The sequence below is a fragment of the Euprymna scolopes genome, chromosome 39 (assembly GCF_053919585.1).
Source record: "Euprymna scolopes isolate OS-2025 chromosome 39, ASM5391958v1, whole genome shotgun sequence".
Lineage (NCBI taxonomy): Eukaryota > Metazoa > Mollusca > Cephalopoda > Sepiida > Sepiolidae > Euprymna > Euprymna scolopes.
Genome location: NC_136520.1, coordinates 1990001 through 2000000, shown reverse-complemented (window position 1 = coordinate 2000000; position 10000 = coordinate 1990001). Strand labels below are relative to the sequence as shown.

The following is a 10000-nucleotide window of genomic DNA, read 5'->3' as shown; positions in this document are numbered from 1 at the left end:
GTCTATTTTGAACTCTATCAAGGCAGGCCAAGTCCTTTCTAGCAGCTCCTGCCCAGATGTGGCAACAGTATTCCATCCTTGGACGTCTTCAAGTCCAATGTTTACAAATTCCTAATGAACCGCCCCCTTAAGTAAACACTTCATCAAATCTCCACACTAACGTAATGTACTTGCAATAACCCTTATCCCTGAGTAGCTTCCGGGCCTTGATAAGTGGTGATCACTGTGTAAAAAAAAAAAGTCCCTTTTACGCATGTCCTTAAATCTGAGGAGTTGTCTACCGGTTGGTCTGCTGCCGGCTGAGAGCTCACCATACAAAGGATTTGGCCATCCTATTGGGAGTAATGGCTTCCACTTCCCTGTCTGTTGTTGCAAGGGACGATTATTTACTGCCCTCTCGATATCAGAAATGATAGTCAGGAAAGAAAAGTAGCTCACACTGCGTCTGCCGACAATCTTGTAGAGGCAAGTCATTCTCATCTGGATGCATCCCTCCCAAGCTCCCCAAACCATGAAGAAAAGAGTGGAATGGTCTTGAGTTTGAGATGGCAAGAACCAAATTTCTCTTGGTATACAAAACAATTTTCTACTGCCTAGAAATGTCTTAGCAATGCAAAGTAGAAGGGACCCCAAATAGGTTTTGTAAAGCAAACCAACGTCCTGGTCTTCTCCTTGCCACTGGACTCAAACAGTGCCGATTCAGGAGAGGTGTGGTTGTGATTGCGCAACCCTTGCCTCACAATTACACGCGCTAGTGCCCATAAGAGGTATCCTTTGTTTTTCAAGACTGAACGGAAGCATAGGGGAATATCCAAAATGTTGCATCCCTGTCTGTTTACAAGTACGTTAATGAAGTGTTCTCTGTTAAGCTCATAGCAATTATCTTGACATAAATACTCCTGACCAACTCGAAAAGCAGCAAAATCTTACCTCTTTCCTGTTTGTCTTTTTATGCTGGAAACCCTTCTACCTTACTAGTTATCTTCTCTTGGTATACAAAACAATTTTCTACTGCCTAGAAATGTCTTAGCATTATAGCAATACAAAGTGGAAGGGACCCCAAATAGGTTTTGTAAAGCAAACCAACGCCTGAAAGAAGAGCAAAATGCTCATATCAAGCACTTCTTCCATATAAGGCAAGTTTTTATCATCTAGATGAATCTCACCCACGCCCCCCCCCTAAACCATAGACAAAGGAGTGGAATTTAAATCTGAGGAAAGTTGGATGCTGGACAGAGCCAAATTTCATCCCCATCTTCAGAGAGAAATAGAATAGAATAGAATGGAATATTGTTGCCATATCTGGGCAGGTTAGGGTTAGGGTTAGGGTTAGGGTTATATAAAAGCCAAGTACGTCCAAGGATGGAATACTGTTGCCACATCTGGGCAGGAGCTGCTAAAAACAGCCTATCCTGCCTTGACAGAGTACAAAATAGACTTCGTGGTTTAGTGGGGGATACCCTTTTCTCTACCCTGCAACCTCTCTCCCACAGAAGAGACTTGCGAGCCTATCCTTGTTTTATCGTTATTTCCATGGTAGGTGCTCGTCTGAACTCCAATCTCTGGTCCCCCCTCGCCAATCTTTCACGAAAAACACCCGTCTAGCTGAATCCACTGTGAAAAATTTCCCCCACTCTATATCTGTGCCTAGATCAAAACGCGGATTCCATGAACAAAGCTTCTTTCTTAGAACTGCACGCCTGTGGAACTCTGTTCCGTCTGCCTACTTCCCACCAGACTACAACTTGGATGTGTTCATGTCCAACGTTAACAAATTCCTAATGAACCGCCCCCTTAAGTAAGCACTTCATCAAATCTCCACACTAACGTAATGTACTTGCAATAACCCTTATCCCTGAGTGGCTTCCGGGCCTTGATAAGTGGTGATCACTGTGTAAAAAAAAATAAAAATTTTAAAAAAGATAGATTAGTATCGTCAATAAGATTTTCAGGTGAGAACGGGTAACCATTTCAGTCTTATTCTCGATGTTAGATAAGATGGAAAATGCCAAAGGATAAGAATAAACTCTTACAAGGCCATCACTCTGTTTGATGTGGGCCGGTCTGACGAGACCATCATTCCCCGTAACCAATTCCGACATGGTTCCCAGTATTCAAAAAGGTAAGTTGGTTCTCTAGAAGTTTATCATCATGAGAACCTTCTCAACAAAAACACTCCTGAAAGGAAGTAATTCTCTTGAATAACAACTGACACATCAACAAATCATTTCCTGTCAGTAGGAGATATAAAACTGAACAGAAAACATCAATAAATTTTATCAAAGTCAAAAGTGTAACCAATCCTCAACCAATCACCAGCTTCCTCGTGATAAGTACAAAGTGCCTTCAATAAGTTTCTGGACTTTTTTTTGTACAGGCATTTAAAATTGTTATAGACTCTTGAAAATTCAGTATGTTATTGCTATACATCTTATGAGATGACTAATTTTTATGATTTCAGGTTCAAATGAACAACTACAGCAGGAATTGGAATACAACCTACTAAAGCCTGATTGTTTAAGCTGGTTGGTTGGTTGTTTTTGTTTTACGGCATATCAATCCTTTTTGGGTTATTTAATGCCGAATCCAAAGATTTTGAAGAAAAAATTTTTTTTAATAGAATATATTTGTTGTTTTCACATTCGTTTCTATTTAACCCATAGTTGGGACCCTAACAGGTACTATCACTCCGGGTCAGAGTGGACCTGGGAGCAATGGTAATTAAAGGGTGGCTCCACACTCCCCAAAGCCCACAAGCTGGGGCCTCACCACTGGATATAGTTTAAGGTCATATCCAGGACCCCCATTGAGGGACTTTTACCCTCTGCAGGGGGCCAGTCAGTGTATTCTAATGCCCCACCGACAGGGGCGTTATACCTGGTGAATTTTAAAAATGCAATCTGGACGTGAGGACACTTTAGAAGAACGATATGCAATAAAATTCTGTTTTAAACTTGGAAAAAATGTCACAAAAACGTGTGGAATGTTTCAGACTGCTTTTGGACCATCTTGCATGAATCGAGCATCAGTTTTTGAGTGGCATAAGAGATTCAAGGAAGGCAGGGATCTGTGATGGATGATGAGAGATGTGGTAGTAGTAAGGAAGTCAGAACACCAGAGTTGATTGGCCAAATAAAGAATTTCATGAATAAGGACCGTCATGTGTCTATAGAGACAATAAGTGCACAGTTTGATGTCAGTGTGGGAACTGTACACACAATTATTTACAAAGAACTGAAAATGTGGAAGATTTATGCAAATGCACACGTCCACAACTCCATCCTTGTCACAGACTATTTGACCAAGATGGGCATCAAGACAGTTCCTCACCCTCCCTTATAGTCCAGATCTTGCTCCTTGTGACTTTTGGTAATTTGCTAAGCTCAAGGAAAGCATTAGAGGTTGTCTTTATGAGACAATTAAGGAGATGAAATCGGCTGTGATGAGGGTCTTGAAACGCTAACAGAAGAGGACTTCCATGGCGCCTTCCAGAAGTTGTTGGAACAGTACAAGTGCATTGCAGCTGGAAGAGATTACTTTGAAGGGGACTAGAGTTTTAAGTGTGCACTATCAATTAAAGTGCGCATACGAAAGAGTCTGGAAACTAAATTGAAAGCATCTCCCCCCACTCTATATCTGTGCCTAAATCAAAACGCGGATTCCATGAACATTCTTAGAACTGCACGCCTGTGGAACTCTGTTCCGCCTGCCTGCTTCCCTCCGGACTACAACTTGGATGTCTTCAAGTCCAATGTTAACAAATTCCTAATGAACCGCCCCCTTAAGTAAACACTTCATCAAATCTCCACACTAACGTAATGTACTTGCAATAACCCTTATCCCTGAGTGGCTTCAGGGCCTTGATAAGTGGTGATCACTGTGTAAAAAAAAAAATTTAAAAAAAAAATCTCATGAGTCGTTTAACTTATTTACTCACATGTTTTGTCAGCCATGACTGAGCAGAAGTTTCACTTCCGGTTTGTCTACATGACAATTAGCAAAGGGTGGAACGATAAATTTGTCACCTTAAAGATACAACACTACAGTTTTATTTTAAAACTTTTATTTAAAAAAAACATTTCCTGTAACTTGATTATGTAGCAGACTTGATTTCTATTCAATGTAGCTACATTCAGCCTCAATCACTTCCTCAATACGAATCTGGAACTGGAAGCATGCCGTTTCCACAAGCGTCGGCATGAGCTTGGCGAATACTCAGCGAATGGCAGCAATCAGGTTAGCTTTGGTGTTGTGGGAGGTCATGTTGGTGATGTTCTTGACTATGGCCAAATAAAGTAGTCTAGCAGTTTCAAGTTGGGGGAGGAGCAGGGCCAGTGAGAAAAGGGTACAAAGTCATAGCACTCCTTCTGAAACCTGTGTTTCTTTGGACGTGGACCAGTACCGAGTTCTACTGTCACACCTAGGGTCTTCCAGCGGCCACCTGATTGACCAGGGGATCATCACAATCTTCACCGCATTTGAGTACACTTTGGTATTTGCTTTCAAGCCAACTTCGAAGATGTGAGGTGGCGTGATGTGATTCTCACTTGAAACCACACCAAAGACCAAAACCATCACCGTAAACTTTGTTTTCATCACCCTGGACACGTCTCTGTTATTTGTGGCAATCCAGCGATGCATTTTAAGATGCTAGCAATGGTCCTGTTATCACAACTTGGATCGTTAGAGAGCATGAGTTGTACAGCGGCGCATCTCCAATCTCTCCTATCGAACATTGTGTTACTTTCAGGCATGATAGAAGGCTCCTATCGGTCTTGGGATTTGTACACAACTAGTGAACTAATAGATGGTCTGCAACAAAAAAAGAAAAACGGTTTTCATCAAACGGAAATGGAATCATGTCGTCTTTTTTAGGATGACAATTTTATCGTTCCACCCTGTATTTTGATGGTTAGTTGCTTGCTTGCTTGTTTTTGTTTTACGGCATATCAATCCTTTTCAGGTTATTTAATGCCGAATCCAGTGATTCGGAAGAAAAATTTTTTAATAGAATATATTTGTTTTTTTCAAGTCAGTTTCTATTTAACCCATAGTTGGAACCCTAACAGGTACTACCACTCCGGGTCAGAGTGGACCTGGGAGCAATGGCAATTAAAGGGTGGCTTCACACTCCCCGAAGCCAGCAAGCTGGGGTCTCACCATTGGATATAGTTTAAGGTCATATCCAGGACCTCTGTATTTTGAGAGTTTGTTGTTATTCAATTGTATTCTGAGTGTTGCCTGCACTGAGGTACGTAGCATAGTGGATAAAGTACTTGGTAAAATTTAGTTGTAAAATTACACTCTCCCGGAGGTTTCAGTGGAAGCGAAACATTATGGAAATAACATTGAAGACGAAAACAATAGAATAATACTAAAAAAATCATTTCGTTTTTGTAAATGTTCACTTACTTGTGCCACTGCTTGCAGATGGTCCCAATAAGTTCGCCAACGCGTTCCTCCCTGGAACCGCTCAGCAGACAGATGACCAAATCATTCCCTCCTTTCAAATGAAGGATGATGAGTTGGTCCGAATCAGGAGTCACGCTCAAACCCGTCAGCTGTCACGAATGAGAGAAGACAAATACCAATACAGAATGATAAAGTATAAGAAGGTTCGACAATTGTGGGTAGTACTAAACATAAACAGGATGTATTGTAAACAAAGGGTTAACAAAATGGGTATTAGTATATATATATATATATATATATATATATATATATATATATAATTATTTTTTACTATAATAATTAAATACCTACAGACACTAGTGTTTCATCCTTTCGGGATTCTTCAGTGCAGGGTCTCACGATTACTACCAGTCGAACGATTCGAACCCCGCGACACGAGACATCTCTGGCTCGATTAGCGGAGGCCGTATCCATTCGGCTACTATTAACCGTGTGAAATAGCGTTGAATTTTAAACATTTTAATTTAAATGTTCATTACGTCAGACAGACAGTGATCAAATCGTTATACAATGATCTAATATATATAATTATAAGAGCTAAATTGACCGACTTTTTAATTCAACGGAAAGTGCTCAACGATAAGAAACGAATTTCTTAAAGGGGCTGTCATAATATATATATATAATATATATATATATATATATATATATATATATATATATATATATATATATACTAGCAGTTCAGCCCGGCTTTGCTCGGGCCCTATGTACTCTTCATAACTTGCCCTACGTGTGAATAAATTTTATGTAAGATTTCAAATGTTTAGACCAAAATTTGTTTGAGTAATTTCGTTGAGACTGCAGAGGTAATTTTTTTTAATTTTGACCCCTTAATATTTATTATGTTGGTTTCAAATCAAAATAAAAAGCTTGACCCATGTCCAAGTTACCTACATCTAAAATTTCAAGTCTTTAGACCCAAAATTGGCAGAGGAGTTTGGTAGAATCTGCAAAGGTCAACTCTTTCAACTTTAACCTTTCAGCAGCCAACTTTCGCCCAAGAATTGATTAAAAAGCTTGCCACATGTCTGAATACCCGTTATGTAAAATTTCAAATGTTTAAACCCAAAATTGGCTGAGTAGTTTGCTAAACACCGCAAAGGTCAAATCTTTTGAACTTTGACCCCTTGACAGCTCCAATTTTCGAACCAAACCGATTAAAAAGCTTGCCCTATCTCTGAATGCACTTCCTGTAAAATTTCAAATGTTTAGACCAGAAATTGGCTGAGTAATTTGATAGAGACCGCAGAGGTCAAATTTTTTTAACTTTGACCCTTATTTTGACTCCTTAACATATATTTTTGGGGGTCCAAATCAGATTAAAAAGTTTAATCCATGTCCAACTAACCTACATGTAAAATTTCAAGTGCTTAGACCAAAAATTGTGGAGGGGGGTAGAGTTATCAAAGGTCAAATCGTTGAACTTTGACCCCTTGAAAGCAAAATTTCTGGCCGAAAATCGATTAAAAAGATTTTCCCAAATCTCAATACTCCTTATGTCAAATCTCGAGACCGAAAATTGACAGAGTAATTTGGTAGAGAAATGTACACAGACACAGACACACACATTTTTACTTTATATATAGGATGAAACACTAGTGTCTGTAGGTATTTGATAATTATTATAATAAATAATATATATATATATATATATATATATATATATATATATATATATATACATACATACATATATTCTATTGTATTGTAAAGAGTGCTCAATGTTTAGACAGAGCCAAAATAAGTGAAATTAGTGTCAGGCCAAGGACATCTTCAAATGTTTAAACCCAAAATAGTTTGCTAAACACCAAAGGTAAAATCTTTTGAACTTTGACCCCTTGATGAGAGATGTCCTTGGCCTGACGAAGCGATTCCCGTACTGGGTTTTCGCTGAAACATGTATGCTTATGTGTAGCCATTTGTTTGTAAACTAAATTCACTTATTTTGGCTCTATCTAAACATTGAGCACTCTTTTGGTGGACACACTTCCAAATAATTACTACCAATACAATATATATATATATATATATATATATATATATATATATATACTTCAGAATATATCTACTGATATGCAAATCCAGTGATTATCGGTCTTACAAAATATTATTGGATGTAATATTTTATATAAGATAATCCCAGCTAAACAAAACGTGCTCAATATACAAGATAGAGCAAATAAATCATAATTTAGGTATTTAAATTTTATGATTTGAAAGGGTTAATTTTCAAATATAGAGTTTTTTTATTGTTTGCAAAGAATACAGTCTAATAAATATATTTCCTTCTTACTAGCAGGACTTCCATGTCAGGATTTAGCATGCATTTTCGATTTAAGTTAAATATCCTTTTTTTTTTCTGCATCAATATCCAATTTCCCTATGATTCTCTATGATTTAAAAACTTTTAATTTTCTATGTTTGTTGCGTTTAGCAAATAAGGTGTAAACTATTTATAATATTTGCTATTTCTTTTTTTTTTTTTTTACACAGTGATCACCACTTATCAAGGCCCGAAAGCAACTCAGGGATAAGGGTTATTGAAAGTACATTACGTTAGTGTGGAGATTTGATGAAGTGTTTACTTAAGGGGGCGGTTCATTAGGAATTTGTTAATGTTGGACTTGAACACATCCAAGTTGTAGTCCGGTGAGAAGCAGGCAGATGGAACAGTTCCACAGGCGTGCAGTTCTAAGGAGTTCGAGGAGATGAATAAACATCGAAAACTCCTGGTTGAAGGAAATATATTTATTAAACTGTATTCTTTGTTTATTCACACACACACACACACACACACACACACACACATGTATATATATATATATATATATGTATATACATATATATAGTAATTTATAAAATATATATGGCGATTAAGCTACACTGAATATTCCGCGTTTCATCCACTCTAGGACTCTTCAGCCTGAAGAGTCCTGGAGTGGAGGAAACATGGAATATTCAGTGCAGCTTAATCGCCATATATATTTTATAAATTACTAACTAGCTCTACCTACGTATTGAGAACTTTTGAAGTAAATACTTAAAGTTTACGCATAAATCTATACTTTCGTATATTAATTTTATGTGAGTAAATTAAGTAGTTATATATATATATATATTTTTTTTTTTTTCTTTTAATAATATTATTGAAATTCTTTCCCCTTTTCCTTGTACCTATTTGTGAATTATTCCATGGATTTCGGCCTTTGGATTATTTTGGAACATCTTCCAATTATGTGATTTCCTTGGATTTTACTTGTGCGAATGGAAATTTAATTAACTTTCTTGGATTTATATTTTTGGATTTTAACGTCATTGGAGACTTTACCTTTCACCAGACTATCCATTCACGTGTAATCACCTTTTTCTTCACCATATTCCCTCTGCTTCACTTTTTGTTATCAAGTAAGATCTTTGACTTACTTGCAGTTTCATCAAATACTTTTATATGCAAAATCCGATCCCGCATTTTGCTCATCTATAATATAAAGCTGAATGTGTGTGTGTGTGTGTATGTGTGTGTGTGTGTGTGTGTGTGTGTGTGTGTGTGTGTGTGTGTGTGTGTGTGTGTGTGTGTGTGTTTGTCTGGTCACGAATAGGCTCCTATATGGTTGACTATTTTAAAAAACTGGTTACATATAATGATAGAAGATGTATCGAGACACAGGAATGGGTATGTTTGATCTGGCAGAACGGTGGTTCATTAAAATTGTGGGGTCTGCATTCGCGCCTGGTCCACAAAGTATGGAAATAAATTAAAAAATTGAAAAAAAAAACGTTTACAAGTGTTTTTCATATAGATGTACATAAGAATACTTTGATAAGTATGTTTTAACTTAAATATAAAATTGTGGGGTCTGCGTTCGCGCCTGGCCTCCATAGAATGGAAATAGGTACAAACTTTAATAAAGACTTTTCATATCTATCTGCGTAAGTATACTTTGATAATTATGTTTCAGCTTGAAGAAATATGGTATAATAAAATTATGGGGTGTTCGTTTGCGCCTGACCTCCATAGAATGGAAATATGTCACAAAGTTTAACAAGGTTTTTTTAATATAGATCCACAGAATATTGTGATAAGTGTTTCAGTGTGAACAGGTATGGTATAATAAATTATGGGGTCTATCTATTTTATTTTTACTTTCATCATATTTTGCTTTGGTTTTGATACCCCCAAATTCGAAGCTATCTCATTACAACCCTTCCTTTTCATAACCTATCATACTTTCATAAATCAGAGTCCATTTTGTGTAGGCTGTTTTTAAACCCAGTCAACGACGGGTACTTTTGCTAGTATATATATATATATATATATATATATACACTTGTGCCCGATATTATTCATACCCCCCCCTTGAAAATTGAGTTTATTAGGTGTAACTTTGTAAGAATTTATTGTTTACGTCCATATTGATACATATTCTTAATAAACCTCTTCTGATCATTTTCGTCATTTTAAAATCTCGGGATACTTGTAATAAAAGAAATATACAGCTATTTATAAAATCTGCAATGTTCAAAA

At 37.1% G+C, this 10000-nt stretch overlaps 1 protein-coding gene across 2 annotated transcripts in view; it reads right to left on the bottom strand.

Moving 5' to 3' along the window:
- The window catches only part of LOC145263605 (unconventional myosin-Id-like), a 461413-nt gene that overhangs the window by 2579 nt on the left and 448834 nt on the right, over window positions 1–10000 (bottom strand). For both annotated transcript variants that reach the window (XM_080120445.1, XM_080120446.1), the window contains one exon: window positions 5413–5561. In XM_080120445.1, the coding sequence (XP_079976571.1) occupies window positions 5413–5561 (149 nt within the window). The remainder of the gene's footprint in view (window positions 1–5412; window positions 5562–10000) is intronic.